The sequence below is a fragment of the Ranitomeya imitator genome, chromosome 9 (assembly GCF_032444005.1).
Source record: "Ranitomeya imitator isolate aRanImi1 chromosome 9, aRanImi1.pri, whole genome shotgun sequence".
Taxonomy (NCBI): Eukaryota; Metazoa; Chordata; class Amphibia; order Anura; family Dendrobatidae; genus Ranitomeya; species Ranitomeya imitator.
Window position 1 is genome coordinate 118,243,353 of NC_091290.1, and position 23,611 is coordinate 118,266,963.

Below are 23,611 nucleotides of genomic sequence, written 5' to 3' on the forward strand. Positions count from 1 at the left end.
AACGATTCACGCATATTTTGATTCATTTTACTGTTTCCATCATAAAGGTAGACGTTATTTTCAGGTTTACACACTTGCCATGTTGTCCCTAGGGATGTGTTGCTAAGTCCTCATGCATGAATGGGTTAATCGGCTTTAGGTTGCGTTGCTTATTAAAGCTTGAGGGCAAGGACAGGAGAGAATGGTTTATTCCATTGAGATTTAGCAGCTGTTGTGTTGTTTTCCCCTATTACGTTTCCAAGCCATCCAGTTTGCCTTCCCGTAGAATCGACAAACATAAGCAAGAGTCGTGAATGCTGCTAAGTTTTCCGTGAAGACGAATCAGACTCTTAAAATTTTTCTGTATTTTAAACGAGGAGAAAAAAAAAGACTTAAATTATTACAATTTTTTTTAACATGACCTGTTTATCGTGGATATTCCAATTAGTTATTGTGCCCTGGGCTCTCCAACTAGGTAAGATCAACATTTACACTATCGAATACTGTTTTTTAATTATTATTATTATTATACTTTTATAAAAGTGATGTCGTCTAAGTGTTTTACGCTTTTTTTTTCTAATTGTACTTTGTAAGGTTGACTTGTTCTAGCTGGTTTACAGCTTTTTATGTTTAAAAATTCTAATTAGGAGAACAAATGTACAGTGCTACGGATTATGTGAGCACTACATAAGCAGTGAGTAATAAATTGCTGATGAGGAAAAAGAAGACAGAAGAATAACTCAACTCTTTTTATTTTGCATAGTTCAGTATTGCTTAGAATATTGACTCTATCCTTGTGGAATTTTATATATGTGATATCGAGCAAACTAAATCTTTTCCCAAAAATATTAGTTATGGAAACGTTTAAAAATGCAGACATCTATCTATCTATCTATCTATCTATCTATCTATCTATCTATCTATCTATCTATCTATCTATCTATCTATCTATCTATCTATCTATCTATTATACATTATCTATCTATTATCTATCTATTATCTGTCTATTATCTATCTATCTATTATACATTATCTATTATCTATCTATCTATTATCTGTCTATTATCTATCTATCTATCTATCTATTTATTATCTATCATTTATCTATCTATCCATCATCGATCTATCTACTGTATCTATCAATCTATTATCTATCTATTATCTATCTATTATCTATCTATCTATTATCTATCTATTATCTATCCATCATCCAGCCATCCACTATTTTACAAGCCATGCGGACCCCATATATCACCCTTCAGGGTTGTCCATTTTATGACTATTGTGTGTTGATCTCATATTGGTCCACTAGTAAATATTCTGCAGTATATTTATACCATAAGTCACGAAAAAGATCATTTAATTTCCATGAAAGATAACATTTTGTGATGCTCGCGTCGCTACGAGGGCCTAAATGTTTTATAATTCCCTGAAAAAAAAAATAAGCTCCTAAATGCAGTGTCCCAGATTTGTGAAGGCTTAGCGGGGCACAGGAATACTTAGGTCAGAATCTGCTCGGTTCTGCGCTTTCTATATGTGCCATCATGTGAAAAGCTTTTCTTTGTCGTTACATCTTGTTATAACCATAACTGTTTATTACGTTACATTCTTGTTGTTGGTTGTTTTATTCTGTGATATTTCTTCTTTATTACATAACACTAGTGGTGTTTGTGCTCTCAGTAATTTCATGATCTTTTTTTGTTTATTTGGGTCATGTGGTTCTTACGTTACTTCTATTCATCTCGTGCAGTTTGATGGAAGACCGGTACCCCGGAAATTGGCAGGTTTGGCTGCATTACAGGCAGCTGAAAAGTGGCCATATGCTTTAAACCCTTTACCAACATCAACCATACACATACAGGACGTTTTGGGTGTGGGAGTACGGAGCAGGCTCAGGAGCTGAGCCTGCACAATACCTGGCAAAATCAACCAGCCAAAATCTTCCGCCAAAAGCAGCAATCTGAGCCGAGTTCTGATCACTCCCTTTAAATGCAGCTGTCAATCTCTGACAGCAACATTTACAGCATGCAGTTTGAGGGGCACCATGGAATTAATGGTGCTATATAAATAAGTAACAATAATAATAATAAATCTATAATCCAGAATTGCAGTTTTTTGGTCGCTGCAACTCCTAAAAAAAACACAAAAAAAGTGATCAAAATTGATATAAATAAAAATGTTAATTTGATCCATAAAAAACAAGCCCTCGCACATCTAAATTGATGGTTAGAGGTCTCAAAGAACCACATAATAAATGCTGTAAACCAAAATTTAAGAAAACAAATGGCAAAATTGCAATTTTTCACCATTTCACCGCACTCGGATTTCCCCCCCCCCTTATATCCCAGTACATTTTATAGTAAAATATATTCAAAACTACAACTCGTACCGCAAAACTCAGCCCTCATATGGCTATCCAAAAGAAAAAGAAAAAACGTTATGGATTTTCAAAGAAATGGTGGAAAAAATGAAACCGCAAAAACAAATATTGGCTCTGGTGTCAAAGGGTTAATAGGGTCAGTCACGCCGCCATTCATCTGAGATCAGGCAACTAAGCTCCCGATACGTCAATACACAATCACGCTTGGTTTGGCCATAGAGGGGTGTAATCCTCTACCAAATATACAGTTGTGCTCAAAAGAATTTTTGCTTTCTTGGCCTTTTTTTTTAGAGACTATGAATGGTAACACCAAAACTTTTTCTCCACTCATGGTTAGTGGTTGGGTGAAGCCATTTATTGTCAAACTACCGTGTTTTCACTATTTAAATCATAATGGCAACCCAAAACATCCAAATGACCCTGATCAAAAGTTCACATACCCTGGTGATTTTGGCCTGATAACATGCACAGAAGTTGACACAAATGGGTTTGAATGGCTACTAAAGGTAACATCTTCACCTGTGACCTGTTTGCTTGTAATCAGTGTGTGCATAAAAGCTGAGTGAATTTCTGGGATCCAGACAGACTCTTGCATCTTTCATCCGGCCACTGACGTTTCTGGATTGTGAGTCATGAGGAAAGCAAAAGAATTGTCAAGGGGTCTACGGGAAAACGTAGTTGAACTGTATAAAACAGGAAAGAGATACAAAAAGATATCCAAGGAATTGATAATGCCAGTCAGCAGCGTTCAAACTGTGATTAAGAAATGGAAAATCAGGGGCACTGTAAAAACAAAACCACGGTCAGGTAGACCAACAAAAATGGTGTCCACAACTGCCAGGAAAATTGTTCGGGAAGAAAAGAAAAACTGTTGTGAATTCTGTGGCAGAGCTCCCTCCTGTGGTCACAAGTGGTACTTCGGCTGATTCTCTCTGGGAGCTTCCGTTTGTGGAGGAAAGTGGTACTGCAGCTTCTGAGTTTCCTCCCTCAGGTGATCTGGTGAGGTCATTAGCTGCTTCTCTACTTAACTCCACCTGATGCTTTGATCCATGCTTCCTATCAATGTTCCAGTGTTGGACTTGTGTTTCTCTGGATCATTCCTGTGGCCTGCTGCTCTGCATAGCTAAGTGCTTCTTTGCTATTTGTTGCTATTTTTTCTGTCCAGCTTGTCTATTTGTTTTGCTGGAAGCTCTGGGACGCAAAGGGTGTACCTCCGTGCCGTTAGTTCGGTACGGAGGGTCTTTTTGCCCCTTTGCGTGGTTTTCTTTAGGGTTTTGTGTAGACCGCAAAGTTATCTTTCCTATCCTCGTTCTGTCTAGAATATCGGGCCTCACTTTGCTGAATCTATTTCATCCCTACGTTTGTCTTTTCATCTTACTCACAGTCATTATATGTGGGGGGCTGCCTTTTCCTTTGGGGTATTTCTCTGAGGCAAGGTAGGCTTATTTTTCTATCTTCAGGCTAGTTAGTTTCTCAGGCTGTGCCGAGTTGCATAGGGAGCGTTAGGCGCAATCCACAGCTGCCTCTAGTTGTGTTTGGAGAGGATCAGGAATTGCGGTCTACAGAGTTTCCACGTCTCAGAGCTCGTTCTATGATTTTGGGTTATTGTCAGATCACTGTATGTGCTCTGATCGCTATGTACATTGTGTTACTGAATTGCCTATCATAACAAAAAACCCACAAATAACAACATCAGCTGAAATACAAGACACTCTGAAAGCTAGCAGTGTGACAGTTTCAAAAAGCACAATAAGGAGGCAATTGAAGAAAAATGGGTTGCATGGTTGAGTAACTTGAGTAAGTATCTTGCCTATAATACGCAAAACAGCACAGAAACAAGCCTCAAAACTTCTGGAACAAGGTAATTTGGAGTGATGAGCCCAACATTGAATTTTTTAGCCACAACCATAAACGTTACATTTGGAGAGAGGTCAACAAGCCCTTTGATTAAAGGAACACCATTCCTACTGTAAAGCACGGAGGTGGGTCGCTGATGTTTTGGAAATGTGTGAGCTACAAAGGCACAGGAAACTTGGTCAAAGTTGAAGGAAAGATGAATGCAGTATGTTATCAGCAAATACTGGAGGCAAATTTGCACTCCTCAGCCCCGAAGCTGCGCGTGGGATGTACTTGCATGTTCCAACATGACAACGATCCAAAACACAAGGCCAAGTCGACCTGTCATTGGTTACAGCAGAACAAAGTGTAGGTTCAGGAGTGGCCATCCCAGTCTCCTGACCTCAATATCATTGAGCCACTCTGGGGAGATCTCAAGCGCGCAGTTCATGCTAGACAGCCCTGGAATTTACAGGAACTGGAGGCTTTTTGCCAAGAAGAGCAGTCAGCAATACCATGTGAGAAAATAAAGAACCTCATCCACATCTACCACAAAAGACTTCAAGCTGTCATTGATGTTAGGGCAATACACGGTATTAAGAAATAGGGTATGTGAACTTTTGATCGGGGCCATTTGAATGTTTTGGTTTGTCATTATGATTTAAAAAGATAAAACACAGTAGTTTGACAATAAATGGCTTCACCCAACCACTAACCATGAGTGGAGAAAATGTTTTGGTGTTATCATTCATATTCTCTCAAAAAAAGGCCAAGAAAGCAGAAATTCTGCCGGGGTATGTAAACTTTTGAGCACAACCGTATGCAAGTGGTGGACTTACCTTGAGAATAAAGGTCGGAGATCATCATGTTCAATGAACCCAACTGATCTGAAATCAGTGAGTTTGGTTGACTTTAGTCTACTGTGTAAGGCTAGCCTAATAGCCAGGCATTCGCACCAGGACAGCCCAAAATATTGGAACACTGCTGTTCAATTGTTTCTTTTTTTGTTGATGGACCTGTTTAAGGGCTTGTTTCTTGCATGGCAAGATGGGTTCATTAATATTTTTCACAGCTCGAACTTTTATAGAGCCTGTGACACAAAGTATGTTTATTTAGAATTTGTTTCTTTATTTTTGAATTGGAAAATGTGGTAGTGGGGTATTTGAACTTTTATAATTTAATTTTGTTTTAAACCCTTTGTTAATTAAGTTTCTCTCTTATTCTTTAGTCCCTTTAGAGAACTTAGACCTGTAATTGTTTGATTGCTTTTAGTATATACACCGATGAGCAAATGTTTTGAACTTTTGATTTTCAGGCTCCATATCTCACCATCCTCTACTGCTTCGAACGTAAAACTACCATCATTTTATAGACAACCATCTTGGATATCACATACATAAATTTGATTTGCAGCCATTTCGCACATGATTAGTTATTATGATTCTTGTCATATTGCACCATTATTACTGTTTTGCTCCTGGTGGTGGAAAAATCTTTTTTCTTACCATACACTACAAAATATAACTTGTTCTCACATTCCTTAATAGTTCTGTGTGTTATTAGCTTGATTCCCAAGTGAAAGGTTTCTGGTTCGAATCAAGGAGCAGCCATGAAGGAGATTTCTCAAGAAAAGAGAAACAGCGTCATCCAGCTCATCGTTAGCATTCTCTTGGCCAGGAAAGTTGCCAAACTGCATCATGTCAGTGCCATGACACTTGGAAGAAAACAAAATGAAGTCGGTCTTGTCCGGATCGTGGGACGTTGGCATGCAGAGCTGAATACCACAACCCTCCATGGTGGAGATTTTGTTCTTTGCACTAACCGAGCATTGTCACATACTTTACTAAGCTGTCACTGAGCGGTAACATCATCAAAGCGGTTCAGTAACAGCTTAGTAAAGTTCAAAGCATCACCCGGTTAGTGCAAAGAGAGAGATTTCACTCGTTCACAGCTAGGACAGTTGCGGAGGGTTGAGGTATCCCCTCTTTACATGCTGGTATCCCACAACCCGGAAGTTTGGACATGATTTTTGCTAGAAAGTCGTATCCTCTAGGGCAGGGTTCCCCAACCTGTAGCTCGGGAGCCACATGTGGCTCACGGTCCCAGGAATTGTGGCTCGCGACTGTCTGCCAGCTTGGTGCATTAGCTCCAGATCTAGCAAACAGGTATGAAGAGCACATCTCAAAATTGTAAATATTTGAGTAGCCCTGCACAGAAGATCAGAACTGGATGCACATATACTGGGGTTTAGAGATGTTTTAGGTATGGTACACTGGAGGATAATATTACATAATAAAAGGAGGTTCTTGAAGCTGGATGAGTGTTGGGAGTCCTTGATGGAATAATACTGAATTGGGGCATTGTGGGAACCCAATGTGGGAAACCCTGGATCTCAGTGTACTGCTTTGGAGTGATTTCTGTGGAAAATTGTCGGTTATCATTATACCCATAATGGTGGCTTTGGTTGACACGACTTTGAGGGGGACAGAAGCAGGATGTTGCTCGTGACCCCCTCTCAGAGTTGAATGTGGCTCGCGAATCTCTCTCAGTTCAGAATGTGGCTCTCAAGGTCAAAAAGGTTGGGGACCGCTGCTCTAGGGGGACATAGGGGACATTAGGGACCTTTCTTTGAGCTATTTAGAAAATGGACCAGTCTAAGGCTGCCCACTGTTAAATAAACCAGGCGGCCCACACTGGTGATAGGTACTCTTTAAATCTCTATTGAAGGAGAGGGGTGCAATAATGGATTACCAAAATGGAAAACATAGTATTGCCCCATAGACAACCAACAGAAGGCCTGGAGGAGCAAATGATAATTAACAATACTGGAAATGGTGTAGTTCCTTAAAGGGACTCTTTCAGCACAGAAGGACTGTTCCAGCCAAGTACAGGCACTCGGTGCTTCATGGCCAAACTGTTCAGTGCACCTTTCCACCTACCTGGTTCCCATCTATCTATGCCCTTCTCTGGTTCTATAAGGCCAGAGCTGTCAATCAAATAAGAGGTGAGGAGATGGGATAGTGGGAAAAGTAGATAAGCTAAGGGTGCACATGTATGGAGTAGGTTCAGGAGCTGAGCCTGCTCCATGCAAGGCAGATGTCGGCTGTAATACAGAGCCAGCAGCTGCCCATAACAGCGGTAATCGGTATCAATCACTGGCAGTGGCATTTAGATCACCCCCACCATCCTGTCCCGACATGATCACGGGGAACCGATGGGTTACCATGGCAGATGGCGGCCTGATGAAAGTTCTTGCCGCCACCAACTTGGCACCTATGAAGCTTAGCTATAGGCTGAGCTTCAGAGCAGAAAGCGATTTGTACTGTATACTGTGCAGCATAGAGTACAAGCAATCAATCAAATGCATTTTAAAGTTCTCTAAAAGGCCCAAAAAAGGTAAAAATTTAAATATATATATATAAACAATATTTAAGCTTAAATTATCCCCTTTTCTTAGTTTTAAAATAAAGTAAAAAAAATAAAATAAAATAATGAAAAAATATACAATTATTTAAAACACTAGATGGCAGCCCGATTCTAAAGAATCGGGAGTCTAGAATCCATATATACTTTATTTATTCAAATGTAAGAATAATACAATTAATAAATAATAGTAAGAAAGAACAAAAATAATAGGCAGTATATGGAGAAAACACCAAACAAAAGTTCAAAATTGGTGTGAAAATGTCACTGAACCACTTCACAACTAAATATATATAGTTTTGGTAAATGGTATTATCATTTTTTTGACGAAATTCGGCAGGAGCTTGAAGAGCAACGTCACTGGGCCCGCCTCCACGCAGTAGAAACTTGCTGTGAGGTAAAAATTCAAAAATCACACCAAAATGGCGGGCGGAGTGTGTCACAGTACGGCACGTTTCTGATTGGTCGCTCGCAGCAGGCGGCAACCAATCAGACACTGGACACTGTTGACGTCACTTATCTCCGGACATTAGCTCCGGACATTAGCTCCGGACATTAGCTCCGGACATTAGCTCCGGACATTAGCTCCGGACATTATCTCCGCACATTAGCTCCGGACATTAGCTCCGGACAAAGCCACGGAAGTTGGCACAAATTGCAGGAAGTAGTATTCTAGGCAATTAATCTCCGGACATTATCTCCGCACATTAGCTCCGGACATTAGCTCCGGACAAAGCCACGTATATATATTTACACACATATACTCTGTTAATGTATCACTCAAAGGTTGTCTTGCATAAAATCAAGCCTTCACATAGATATGTTGACAAAAACACAAAAAAAGTTTTGACGCATAAAACAATAGTAAAAAAAAAACTAAAGCACAAAAATGAAACATCATCCATTAATGTTGCCTTTGACATGAACATTTTTTTTTATATGTGTTAAAATGTACCAAATCTTCCTTCCTTTAAGATATACAGTTCGCAGTCTGATCCAAGTTTCAGATTTTTATCGTATGGGAGTGTATCTCTCGGTAATACAGGCTGGATGTCAGGTCTGTGTATATTCAGGATGCTATTGTCTCCATTAGCTTATATATCAGCACAGCTTCTATCCTGCTCTTATTTGTGCCAGTCTTGCCCAGCAGTCAGCTAAATAAATAATTTAGAGAAAATTTGCAGCAGCAAAATAGTACAACGTTTTTAATAAAAAAAACTAACGAGAAAGTTGCTTAACTTTGCTTTTAGGAAGAAAATAAAGAAAAGAAAGATTATGAAGTTATGAGTTGAGGGCAAGTATGTTTTATTGATTTGATTCCACTATACACCTATAGTCCTAAGACTCTTTTCATCTGCTCAATAGACACCTTTTTGGCAGTTCTGTAATTGCATCTTACAGTTATGATAAGTAGAATTCTTAATTTCACATCAGTTCCCTGAAAAATAAAAACAGTACGGGAGCCAGATGGTCCTTTCAAGATCATGCCGCATTTTTAACTTTGCAGTTGAGGCTTCAGCAGGATCATGACATAACCCTTAATCCTTGGACTTGAACCTTCCCGTGCTAAGCTAGAAGATTAATTTATTCAGATTCTGAATCACAGTAAGGAAGCCTATTATGTTCCTTCCATGTGAGGTGGTAAATACTGCTAAAATGTGTAGCACATTCGATGGGTTACATGTAGAACTGCAGAACATGTGAATGTTCAAGATTCATTTATCACATTGGTTACTGATTCCAACCAGCCAAGGAGCCCACCGTAGAAGTCCAAAAACCCCTGAATAAAGAACATGTAGGTAGCAGTCGGAGGATTGATTCCACACAACACAAAAACGTGCTTCAACTTTGATGTGGTTGTAAATCAGCTTAGACAGTCATTCGAGAGAGCAAAGATGAGAGTTACATACTCTAAAGTCAGATAAGCTCTCTGATGGACTCACTTGCCAACTCATTCTACAGTTTGCTATGTACAGTGATACACAGAGGCTGTAGAAGTCAAACAGTCCAAAATCCCGTTCCAAAGAAGCCCAATTGCAAAATGTTGTTGAGTCAAAAATACACGCGTCTAGAGAAGACCTGTCACCAGGTCAAAAGTGGTCACTATAATAATAACGCAAGAATTGGCCGCTTTTGAACTGATGACACCAGACACTCCAAAAAGAGAGGGCTTGCCATTTCCATCTGGAGGTCTCCTTGAAAGGCTCTTGCATCTTCTCTGGCTCCAAAGCTGGCGTAAAACATCCAAGGGTTTGAAAGGGTTAAGGAACTTACTAGGGGAGGGGATATCAAGAGATGCTTGTTAACTCGTGAAGCCTTTTGGATATTTAACCTCGGTACTAGATGTCCTGATGGTTTAAATCTATGTCATTATGTCATGTTTCACTATTAATGTTTCCTTTTCCTTAATTTCCTGTTCAATTTTATTTTATTTCTTGCATTTCCCTATGGTTTTTTTATATATTTTCTGCATTTTTTTGTATTTTCCCATTACTTGCCAACATCAGTTTTTGTGGTGATTGCTTTATTGTTATATCATGTGATCTTTATTCCACTTTGGATTCATCAAGGTTGAAAAAGAATGCTGGATCGCATTCGAAACGCGTCGCCCGTTCTTTGTCTCTCGCATTATTTTTTGGACTGATTTCTAATATTTTTACCGTAAGCTTGAACTCCCCATTTTTCTTCCTTGATTATTGCCAAGTTCGGTTAGAGCGTTATTCCTTACACACTAGTTGATTTTGTTTTCATGATGAGCTGGCATTTCCTTCATATTACTGGTAAAACATTCTAGTATGCAGTGTGAGTCATGTAAAGTCCTGATTTAAAGGAGACATCCGGGACTATTTTATTTCTTTGTTATGGGGCTAAGCATATATAGGCAGGTCGTTGTTAATGACCTGCATGTTCTGCCCTGCGCCGATGTCTGCTGGCTCGGTATAATCACAGACCGCTCCTGCCGGTGATTCAGCGGCTTCCGGTGACCTCACGTTAACAGAGCAGTGGCTTCTCTTCTGCTCTGTTATGTTGATGGAGCGTGACTACCAATGTTGTGCTGATTGACAGCCCAATTCCCCCTACCTAATTGTGGGGAGCAAGCTGCCAATCAGCATGGCGTTGGCAGTGGTTCTCTGTCAACAGAGCAGCCCAGAAGAGGAAGAGCAATTGTGATGACATAAGGTCAAATGAAGCAGGAGAATCGCCGGCAGAAGCGGTCCGCGACCACTCAGAATAATCACAGACCGCTACTGCCGGTGATTCAACGGCTTCCAGTGACCTCACGTCAACAGAGCAGCGGCTTCTCTTCTGCTCTATTATGTTGATGGGGCGTGACTACCAATGTTATGCTCATTGTGATGACATAAGGTCAAATGAAACAGCAGAATCACCAGTAGAAGAGGTCCGCGACCACTCTGTGCCGGAAAAAATCAGTGCCGGGCAGAACAAGCAGGTAATTAGCAACTACCCGCCCACTGTATAGGCATAGCCCCATTAGAAAAAAAATACAATCTTTGACGATAACTCTTTTAATGTTGTATTTGACCTCTAAGTGCCCAGTTAATGAGACGGAGGTCATGTTTTTCTCCTTATTTATCTGATAAAGCCTTTAGCAGTCTCCAGTGCTTTACGGGAAATTTGGAAAAAACATATCTACCGGCACAAACTCCTTCCTTGTCAACAGGAGGTACTGTGTTTCTCTACCAGTCAACATCTGGTCTCCATAACTTCCTTCAGTAGGACCAGCGACAGCATTGGGAAGCACTGCTTCTGGCCCATTGGGTCACATCTCTCCTTCTCTCTATAATTAGAGGTGAGAACTGACCTACAGTAAAAGTTTCTTTAAAAAAATGGAAAAAAAATTAAATTACATTTTAACAATGGATAAGAAAAAATGCAAACCCACTGTTTGTTATCCAATTTCTCCTAAGTATTTATATAGATTTTTCTGGCTAACAAGGTACCACAATATAATTTTTTTTATTGTACATTGTATGTCCTATACAGTGTACACGAGATATTACTAGAAATATGGTGATACCAAACTGGTATTTTTTATTTATTTAATTTTTTTTAGGTGGCCCAAAAAAAATCGGAAATGTAAAAAATAAATACAAAAAATTGCCTGTAACCATTTTCTTAACCCTGTAATGGTTTAATTTTTCAGTCTTCCATTTTGCATGGAGTGCTGATGTTTTTATTAATACCCTTTTGGGGTGCATGTAGTGTTTTAATGGCTTTTTGATGCATTTTTTGCAGTGTTGCAATAACAAAAAAAAAACAACGCAATTCTGGTGGTCCATTTTTTCTCTATGTGCGGCTTAATACAGTGCCTTGTGAAAGTATTCGGCCCCTTGAACTTTTCAACCTTTTCCCACATATCATGCTTCAAACATAAAGATACCAAATGTAAATTTTTGGTGAAGAACCAACAAGTGGAACGCAATTGTGAAGTTGGAACAAAATTTATTGGTTAGTTTAAATTTTTGTGGAAGTTCAAAAACGGAAAAGTGGGGCGTGCAATATTATTCTTATTATTTGATACTCGTCTGCCCATATACATAACCCCACTTGGGGGCTAGTGACTCTTTATGCTGAGTGTTATCATTTTAAAGATCTTCAATAAAATACATTTTTATGTGACAAGTGGAGCTCGGATATTGCTTTCCTTATCGATTGCTTTTCCTGCTGCACCACAGTCATTCCGCACTCCAGTTCCCAGACATCTAATGGGTACGCTGACTTTCCCCCTCTTCTACGGAACATCAAGATCTCTGGAAATGGACTTGTAACCTTGAGATTGTTGATCTTGTTCAACACTTTTGGTTCTCCAGTCCTGTTCTCCTCTTTCTGTTCTCCATGCATAGTGTGGCACACACAGTCACACACTGCAAAGATTGAGCCAACTTTTCCCCTTTTTATCTGGTTTCAGGTGTAATTTTCTTAGTGCCCACACCTGTTACTTGCCACAGGTGAGTTTGAACGAGCATCCCATGCTTGAAACAAAGTAGTTCACCCACAATTTTGGCCCATTTTTGGAGCTGTGTGTGACATTATGTCCAATTTACCTTTTTTTCTATTTTTTTTTTGTGTTGTTCCAATACGCACAAAGCAAATAAACATGCGTATAACAAAATATGTGTAACTGCATAATTTTGTGATAGAAATACTTCAATTTCGGGAACAATTTCAAGGGTGCCAACACTTTCGTCCATGAATAATTATATATATCTACTTGGAGTTGATATTTTGTTATTCCTCCTGGAGACAATGGGGTGTCACCATTTCCCTCATCAATAAACTGTGTCTCTAGACCGTCTGACACTGTTCAGTTGATGCTTAAAGGGACCCAGGCTGCGTTAGTTCAGACCCCATGCTTTATTTGTACCAGGAGGGAAGAACAGAGGTATGATATACAATATATGATATCAATACAGAGTCCGAACAACAGATGCTCAACATTTTTTAGCCTAAAATTGGGTATGTCTGGGGATGTTGTGTCATGGGAAGGTTTTTGGTTTATTTATGCATTTTCAAAAATAGAATTAAAATTTAGGTGTGTTTTTGCTTTTTTTTGTATTTCACAGCAATAATGCAGCACTTTCTTTAGCAGAAAATGGATGTATTTATCAGTACGTTTCTCTCTTTTGCTTCAGCTCTTCTACATATTCCGGTGAGAGCAACAAGCAGAAAATGTGACACGATTTATAAAGGATTTGCTGACTGTCTAATCAGCTTGGGGGATAGTATGGCTCAAAATGTCCAGCAGTTCAAAGTCAATGAAGACCTCGATGACGCAGAAGAGCTCGACTCCATATGCAAGTAAGTGTAGTACACTGGGCGAAATTATATAGTGTGTGTTCATATATTATGACCGTTCATACCAAGGACAGGCGCTCGCTGCAGCCTTGGCGCAGCTAAACATTTTAAGTGCACCTTCCCATCTACTTGTTTTCCCTCAATCACTGCTTTCAAAGAGAGAAGACGAGGATGGAAATAGAGGGAAACGAGCAGTTGGAAGGTGCACTGAACTGTTTGGCCACACCAAGGGTGCACCAATTCTTTAATCACTCCTCTGCACTTTGAGATGCACTAGTGTGCATGCATCGTACGTATATGGAAAGTCCTGTACACCGACGTTTGCTCTATCACACCAGTCTGGTAAAAGTAGCAAGGATGTCTGTTTCATGTAGCTTAATCGCATCGCTCAGCATAGTCTTTGCCAACTGTCAATCAACCAGCAGAGGGCAGAAAGATCAGCAGAGGAGACCTGGACTGCAAGTGGTGCACTTGCATCAAAATTTGAATAAAGATAAAACAAAGATTTCTCAACAATGGTGCAATAGATCCAGACCAAAGAGGCATCACTCAAATTGAAGCACCTAACCTATACAGTTGTACCTTTGTTTGGTAACCAAGAACGAAGCTGACAGGCTCTTTAGTTTATCAGCAAAGATTGACTATTCAAGTGGTGGGGGGAATTTGATGGACAGGAGCTGTGTGTGGGTGAAATATGATGGAGAGGAATGTGTGGTGGGGGAATATTACGGAGAGGACCTGTGTGTGGGGGTAATTTGACGGAGGGGTGTAGGTGGGGGAATATGACGAAGAGGAGCAGTATGGGGTGGAATATGATGGAGAGGAGCTGTGTAGGGGGGAATATAATGGAGAGGAGCTGTGTGTGTGGGAAATATGACATAGAAGAACTGTGTGTGGGGGATAAGATGGAGAGGAGCTGTATGGGGGGGAATATGACAGAAGAGAAGTGCGGGGGAATATGATCGAGAGGAGCTGTGTGAGGATATGATGGAGAGGAGCTGTGTGGGGGAATATGTTTGAGTGGAGTAGTATGGAGGGAATTTTACAGAGAGGAGCTGTGTGGGAGGAATACGACGGAGAGGAGCTGTGGTGGGGGAATATGATGGAGTGGAGCTGTGTTGGGGGCACATGATGGAGGGGAATATGACAGAGAGGATTGGTGTGGGAGGAATACGATGAGGAAATATGATGGAGAAGAACTGTGTGGTGGGGGGAATATTATGGAGGGGACCTGTATGTGGGGGTAATATGATGGAGGGGCTCTGTGGGGGAATATGACGGAGAGGAGCAGTATGGGGTGGAATATGATGGAGAGGAGCTGTGTAGGGGGGAATATGAATGAGAGGAGCAGTGTGGGGGGAATATGAAGGAGAGGAGCTGTGTAGGAATATGACGGAGAGGAGCTGTGTGTGCGGGGAGAGTGATGGAAAGAAGTAGTATGGGAGGGATTATGATGGAGAGGAGTGGCGTGGTAGAGAATATGATGGAGAGGAGCAGTGTGGGATGGAATATGAAGGAGAGGAGTGGTATGGGGGTAATATTATGGAGAGGTGCATTGTAGAGGGTACATTTTGGGGCAGTTTGGGAAGTGGACATTACAGAGAGGGGCATTGTGGGGGTACAGTATGTAGAGGGGCATTGTGGGAAGTATATTTTCTGAGGAAGCACACTGAGAGGTAGTTATTTGTTCAGGGGAACAGCATAGGAGATGTTTATATTTATGGGGCAGTATAATGATACTTTTACTTTTAAGGGCACCATGTTGGGAGGTGCTGCTGAAGACAGAGAAGAGGGAAGTCTGCAGAGACTAGCCCTGGGCATGAAATCTCGTCATGGTGTCTGTATTACGTGGAGACAAAAGGGATGGGAAAGGTCAGAGAAGATGTCATCTATTAGTTACCTGGATATAAATGTTTATTTGTATTTCTTCCTGTGTCTCATCAGTGCTGTAGTTCCTGTATGGTCCACAGTCTGATGATGGCTGGTAACAACAACTCCCAGTATCTCCTTACCATTGTTAAAAACATACTGTGAGTGTCAGGTTTACCTGATAAAAGTCCATATGGGCCTGACCTGAAACTGCAATTGATCACTGTACTAAGCTTTGTGATGTATTCCTGTACTAATGGCGGTTTTGACACTGCTTTCATGTACTGACAGTGGTTCTTGCACTGCATTTATGCACTGACAATTGATCTAATCATGCAGCAAGCTATAACATGCTTGATTTTGAGATTATGAGGAGGATTTGGTTAAGTTTCTTCTCCAAAACCTCTGTGTAAAGGTACCTTCACACTAAGCGACACTGCAGCGATACCGACAACGATGTCGATCGCTGCAGCGTCGCTGTTTGGTCACTGGAGAGCTGTCACACAGACAGCTCTCCAGTGACCAACGATGTCGGTAACCAGGGTAAACATCGGGTTACTAAGCGCAGGGCCGCGCTTAGTAACCCGATGTTTACCATGGTTACCATCGTAAAAGTAAAAAAAACAAACACTACATACCTTCTGCTGTCTGTCCCCGGCGCTGTGCTTTCCTGCACTGACTGTGAGCACAGCGGCCGGAAAGCAGAGCGGTGACATCACCGCTCTGCTTTCCGGCTGGCCGACGCTGACACAGGATGCCGGAGGAGTGCAGAGAAGCACAGCGTCGGGGACAGACAGCAGAAGGTAAGTATGTAGTGTTTGTTTTTTTTTACTTTTACGATGGTAACCAGGGTAAACATCGGGTTACTAAGCGCGGCCCTGCGCTTAGTAACCCGATGTTTACCCTGGTTACCAGTGAAGACATCGCTGAATCGGCGTTACACACACCGATTCAGCGATGTCAGCGGGAGAGCCAGCGACGAAACAAAGTGCTGGACTTTCTGCAGCGACCAACAACATCACAGCAGGATCCTGATCGCTGCTGCGTGTCAAACACAACGATATCGCTAGCCAGGACGCTGCAACGTCACAGATCGCTAGCGATATCGTTGTGAAGTTCTTTAGTGTGAAGGTACCTTAAGTTTGGGTGTGTTCACATTGATTTTTTGGAGCAGAAACTCTCCCAATCTTTCTCAGATACTCAAAACTCGGTGCTGCTGATGTATTCATGTAAACAGCCCTTTAAATTTGTTTGTGACCTTTCAGATTGGTTCAGTATGACAATATAGCCCTTGGACAAAACAAAATAAATTCTGCACCCCTGCTATAGCCTATAAAATCCTGCCAGAGACGAGCTCTAATAAGCTGTCCTGTCAGTTGAAGGGCTCGCTCAGACATCCGATTTTTGTGTACGAGCATTATTCGTGTTTTTCATGGATAGCACTTGTACCTGTGATAGTCTATGAGGTGTAGTGCCACGGTAGAACACTATGCAGTGATGAGGCAGTGACCCAGCAAAGTTCCAAAACAAAAGTTTCTTTAATGATCAAACTCACAGCACTACACAGTCCACGATATCCTCCAGATCGCAGCCGGGAACCATATCCTCCAGACTTTCAGCCGATAAACATGCCAGTCCACCTTTATGAACAGTTTCCGTGGGCGACTGCACCGCAGTGTACGCTGTGGGGTGCCAGGAGTTTGCTCTGCTGAGCTCTGTGTTACTCTCACACAGGCTGAACTTTTGCAGAGCTGTCTGCTCTACACCAAGCAAACTCCACTCTGATACTGACACACCCAACCAGTGTCGGACTGGGATGCTTAGGGTCCACCAGTAACATTGACTTTGGGGGCCCACTTTTCACCTGCATACAAATATTACACTACCCTTGTTCACAAATATACCTATATCTCTATATAATAATAAACTGAGTAGTTTGGTTATTGAATGAGATGCTGTTTTTTTCTGTACAGAGTGAATCAAGTGAATTATGCCAAGTACTGCCCTTACAGTGGGGTTGGGGGCCCACATTGTACAGAGGTCCGCCGGGACATTCCCCTGTTACCTTATGTGTCAGTCCGAGCCTGCACCTAACCCTTTACTGCAGGGCTTTTTACAAGCAACCTGTGGCCTTCAGCCACATGGAAAGCCCGGCCAGGAATTAAATAGATTGCACGACTACCATCCTGTAGTTTGTTTCAAAACACAAAAATCCAGCAGGTTTTCTTAAATCTGCCTTGGACAAATAGTTTGTCCAACACGAACACATATGGCATCCGATGCATTAAGGACTCTCTGCTCCTGCTCTGCTGCGAGCGGGAGCCGAATGTCATGCTACGGTGGTCCAATCCTCTCACACAGAGCAGAGCACAGCTGCGGAGGAGGCGGATAAACTAATTTCTCCATCTCCTCCATTGTCAGCGTATATCGCACAGCACTCGGATGATATCCGAGTGATGTGCGCTGTGTCACTCGCACCCATAGACTTACACGCATGCAAGTGAGCCGAAACTCGTTCGAGTCTCGGTGCCAAACGCAGCATGCTGCGATTGTTCTCGCATGCCGATTCGGCATGAGAAATTAAATGCAGATGTAATCTGCCCCATCAATTAACACTAGTTTGAGTGCTATGCAATGTTTTCTCACATAGCACTTGTCCGTGTTATACGCTAGTGTGACTCCAGCCTTAACCTGTGGCCGTAGGCCACATGAAGGACCCGGCCTGAGGGAGAAAATGGACCAACACCACTATCATCCTGTAATTCATTTAAAAAGTAAAAAAACCAACAGGTTTTCCTAAATCTACCTTGGTCCAAAACTAATACTCACTTTTATTCTGCCTTGCAATCACAGCTACACCTGTTATTGCAATGCACTCCCATGGCCTCAATACGCCTCTGTGCGCATCCTGGGGCAAACATACAGCAACCTCACATATAACACCGGTCGCTGCCCTACAGAGGCCATTCACATGTCCACCTTAAATTTCAGAGATATGTTCGAATTTGTTCCGAAGATCAGATCAAAATCGGAAATGCAAATCAATGGATCCGTGAAAAAATTAGATCACACTCAAATTACATCTGTGCGCAGTCCGATTTTCACAGACTGTCAGAAAGGAGAGGGTGGAGATTCTTTATTTTTATTTCTCCATTTATGAGAAAAGTGTTGAAACTCGGACCTCATTGTGATCAAACTCTGATCAAAATAATCTGTCAGTTTTTCTTGTACGTGAGGCCTAACAGACAGAATGAAATAATGAACTGCACTTCATAAGTAGTGCAGTGTATTGCTAGAATAGGAAGAAATAACAAAATTGAAATTTTCATGGTCATATAGGCGTTTTATATTCACGTTCAGTGTGTGTGCCTTGAGATCCCTTTATCATTTGTTGGGGCCCATATTCATTGGTAGAAATGTTTATTCTATCTGACATTCAATAAGAACTGATCAGCAAGAGGCACAAGAGGTTCCATAACCTGGTAATGGGTATTATGGAATATTAACTGTTATCATAGATTTGGTAGAAGATGATGTAACTTCATTCTTTGCCTACAGATGTGGTGTAAGCTGTTAAATAGGGCACTTTTGGCATGACCCCACAAGATAAGCAAGAAATTTAGCAATTTACCATTTATTAAAAAATCCTCTTTATTCCCTCACAGGGATTTTTAATTTTGTAGACAAAATCTGCCATTGCCACTTCCATCTCTGCAGTTTATTAGGATGTGGTCGGTCTCCAAGGCAAGGAGTGTGTGCTTGCAAGCACAGCTCTAAAGTTAGCCTCGATCGCTGGATCCGGCCACCTTCAGTGCCCTTGAGCTCTTGGAATGTGGCATGGGGTAGAAGCCATTTATGAGGGACTCATCTTCAACGCCTCGGCACGTTACATGAAAGTCGTGGTCCTGTTCTTGTGAGCGCGCTACGCCCATGCAGGCCGCAGGTAACCGATGTTGCTGGATTGCCAGGATCAGTTGTTGGACAGTTCAATGAGGGAGACCACAATCAAAAATAAACTTTTTACTGAATGGGAACTTGGTAGGGTATACATACAAGAAATTAGCTTCTCTAGTGCTGATGCCCTGGAATTCCCACTGGTGACAATTTATTCATCTCATGTACTCAGTCCTGTCCAGGCCTGTTACCTTCAAGAGTTATTAACTCGCACCTTTCTACTAGACGTCCTCTCCCAGAATCCATCTCTGATCGATCACTTTGTCTCTGAGTCACTTCTGCTCCAGATCTCACTATCCCTTTCTTTCAGTCTCCTTTCACTTTAGGCACACCTCATAATACAGCTCTGTTCACAATGGACCTTAGGTCCTCTTTCTATGGACTCCAGTCCCTATCTGCCTCTCTGACAGGAAATTGTCACTTTCCCTTCAACCTAGCCTATCCCACTCTGGGCTAGTCCCAACCATTAACTCTATCTGTCCCTATCGGTAAACTACGCACACTATGAACATTACTAACATCTTTAAAGCAAATCACAATTCACATTATATATCACATTACACCACATAAAATTAAACTTGTTTCTTCAAGGTGGAACATGGGCAGTATGTCCATCTCCTTAGGCTATGTGCACACGTAGGAAATGTGGTGCAGAATTTTCTGCACTAAATCTGCATCTGCAGATTTGATGCAGTTTCTGTGCAGTTTCTATGCAGTTTCTGCGCAGTTTCTATGCAGTTTCTGTGCAGTTTCTGTGCAGTTTCTGTGCAGTTTCTGTGCAGTTTCTGTGCAGTTTCTGTGCAGTTTCTGTGCAGTTTCTGTGCAGATTCTATGCAGTTTCTGTGCAGTACAATGTAAATCAATGTGAAAAGAAAAAAGCTGTGCACATGGTGCAGAAAAATCTGCGCAGAAACGCTGCAGATTTCAAAGAAGTGCACGTCGCTTCTTTTGTGCAGTTCTGCAGCGTTTCTGCAGCACTCTCTTGCTTTGTGTTTCATGGGTAGCCCTAGTGCCTGTGATAGTCTATGGGGCCATTCACATGTCCGATTTTTTCCTCTGATCGAGGAAAATATCAGAGGCATCTCCAATTTTGATTTGAGGGTTTGATCAAAACCAGCAATGCAAGTCAATGGGTACGTGACAAAATCAGGCTGCACTCGGATATAATCCGAGTGCGGTATGATTTTTTTTACATTTCTCCACTTACGCGAATATTGGGTGATGCCGATGGCACACACTTTGATCAAATTGATCCAACTCTGATGGGAATAATTGGACATGTGAATGACCCCTAAAGATCCATCGGAAAAATGAATCTAATACAGTGGTCATGGTTCCTTTATAAATGGAATCCATGGCACCAGTGTGGACCAACCCACACAAATAATCCACACCCCTAGGCTAATCAAACTCTGTAGGAAGAAATCCCTAGGAAACTGTCCTTGCACACCATTTCTTCCATTTCTAACGAGACAAGCCACCTATATGTTTTCCCATAAATTTCTCCATGCATTAGGCTAACATATAAAGAGCCGGCCACCTTATCACAGATTAAATTAATATAATCAGAAACAAACTATATCCAGCTAAATCAGGCTCCATCTGACCAGCCCATCTGGCCAGACATTTGCACTGTAAATTAATTTTCTCCTGTGACTGTTCAAGTTCACTATAAATTGACTCGAACTAATTAGCGAATAACACATGCATGGAAAGCAAATGTAAAGACAATGCTTCAGGTAAAGGTTTAATAAAGAAATGAAATAGAATTTAAAAAAATATATATTGCACAACTATGCTTGAATCTTACAATTAAACACGTTTTCATTATTTTGACACATTTTTTCTATTATTTTTTCATTTCTATTATTTTTTGTAATATTTTGTTTATTCTTTTTATGCAATTTATGACAGACATTATGAGAAATGTTCCAGAGAACCAAAACATAAAAATGTTGTCTTTAATATTACAGAAAGACAATTATGTAACAAGGGTAGCCACATAGCACAGACAATATAACAAAAAGTACAATGGAAAACAAGAACATGTAAATCAGTAGTACTGTAGGTGAGCATGGCCAGAATTAATTATGTCATTCTTTTTTTGTATGCAAAAAACAGAGATGGAAGATGCTTACTAAGTCCTTTTCATATTTTTGATGGGGTCTTGGACTATAATGGCATTGACGGAGTCAACATCTGCTCTGTCGATGGCGTGTATCATTTTCAGATGTGTAGGTCTGCTGGAGTAGTAAACTGCGTCTGGTTGTCTGTCTGTCCAATATGCGCATACACCCAAAATTATGCATGACAGAGCACACATTGACTCTATTGGTACCATTATAGTCAACCTACTACTATACCATGGGCAACTATTAGTATGGGGGAAATCTGCAGCATAAATGCTAAAATAATTGACATGCTGCAGATTTAAATGTGCAAGTAAACAATAAGCAGTGTGTGCATGAGACTTCAGCAATCTCATTCACTTTTCTGGCACTAGAAAATACTTCATGTTTCATGACAAAAATGTTTGCATATACATTGAGACGTATTAGCACAGAAAACGGCTGTGAGTCTCGTCTTTCAGAAGCGAAGTTTATTATTTTTGAATATTGTAAATGATAAAACCATGTACTGTAAGTTCAGCTTACAATATATCATTAATATTTTCTTTTGTTCATGTAGATCCTGGGATGATTTTCACAAGTGTGCAAGCAGCGTCCTGATCAACTGTCCTGAGGATACAGCTGCCATTTGGGAATCTCTAAGAAAGGAGTCGAGGAAAATTCAGTACCAGGGCAATTTGCATGACCTGTGCAATTCCAGAAATCAGCAAGCAAACAGCATGGATACTGGAGAAACAAATAAGGAAACCCTTAGAGGTTTAGCGTGCATGATACAACATAGCCTGTTACCAATTGTCATTGCTCCAATATTGGTTTGGATTGTCATTGAAAAATCATTATAAACCTTACTGGTCTTGAAAATAAAGGGATATGTCCACAAAAAGAAATTTAATCAGTTGATTTGCAGCTGAAGATGTCGGCAAAACATTATTTTTTTGTAATTATATTTTTATAAGCCTTTATACTTAAAATCAACTTTGAGCTTTTCATTTTCAGTGCATAGTTCTGTGCTGATTAAGGCTGGGGCTAGACGGCGATATTGGCCGTGACACAGATCGCAAGGCCAAAAATCACTCTGTGCAGCTGATAAATGCAAGAGAATGGGGTTGCATTATAACCCTTAGGGTAACGCAACTATAACAAGAACATTGCAAAATGTCAGAAACAAGTCGATTTTTTTTTATGACTTTATTGTGGCATCCTCAATCCCATTCGTCTGCATTATGGTGTGATGTAGCATCAGCACAGAGTGATCTTTGACCGCACAACCAATGTCTCATCTGTCCGGTCTACAGGCTTGTAACGGGTCAAACCTATAAACCTCCGTATCACTTTTTCCCCAATTGATTGTAATACTGAATACAGATCCAATGGTTGGCAGCTTGGTTATGTAACCAAAATTCATCCCCCTTCTGGCTTGTCTGGATTGGATAATGGAAGGGGTTTGGGCTTTTTTTGGGGGGGGAAGGTGTGGAGAAATTAGAAAAGAGGATTAATCAGACCTGTCCCTTACATCCAATACGGAGTGGAGAATAGACTATTGGGGAAATTGTAGAATGGAAAAGAGGATTACCGGAGTGACCTTCACCAAGCCAGTAGAACAGACAATATTTGTCAGACAGCTTAAAATATTTTGAAAGGAAAACTCCTTATTTCCTTAAAGAGAACCTGTCACTATGTTTTCCCAATATAAAGTAGGGCAAACACCTTTAAGGCCGCTTCTACAGTATTTTAGTAAGGTGTATATCAGTCCCTAATCCCCTCTGCATAGCACAAAAATACTCATTATACCCACATACAGGGTGGTCCGGTCCAATGAGCATCACTAGTCTTGATTGATTCGTGCCTCCCCTCTTCCAACAATCGCCATCCTCCTTTCCCACTTCGTCTGGATGACGCATCCTACGTCATCCATACATTTTCCCTCCATCGCGCTCTTGTGCAGGCGCACTTCTCTCTGCCCTTCCGAGGGCAGAGCAAAGTGCTATAATGTGCATGCGCCAGGAAAGGCCAAAAAGCACTGGTAACCCAGAAGTGAAGCACTACAGTGCTTTGCTCTGCCTTCAGAAAGACAGAGAAGTACGCCTGTGCAGGAGCAAGATTGAGGGACATTGTGTGGATGACGTAGGACACGCCATCCACATGATGCAGGGAAGGAGGATGGTGATCATAAGAAGAAAGGAGGCATCAGATCAATAATAGAGACACCCATCGGACCGCGCTG

At 41.2% G+C, this 23,611-nt stretch overlaps 1 protein-coding gene across 1 annotated transcript; it reads left to right on the forward strand.

Moving 5' to 3' along the window:
- Positions 1 to 232: 232 nt before the first annotated feature.
- Positions 233 to 23,067, forward strand: NRN1L (neuritin 1 like). Its single transcript, XM_069740038.1, has 3 exons — positions 233 to 454; positions 13,273 to 13,438; positions 21,947 to 23,067. Exons 1-3 carry the CDS (start codon positions 397 to 399, stop codon positions 22,227 to 22,229), a joined length of 507 nt encoding a protein of 168 aa, XP_069596139.1. The 5' UTR covers positions 233 to 396; the 3' UTR covers positions 22,230 to 23,067.
- Positions 23,068 to 23,611: the final 544 nt, after the last annotated feature.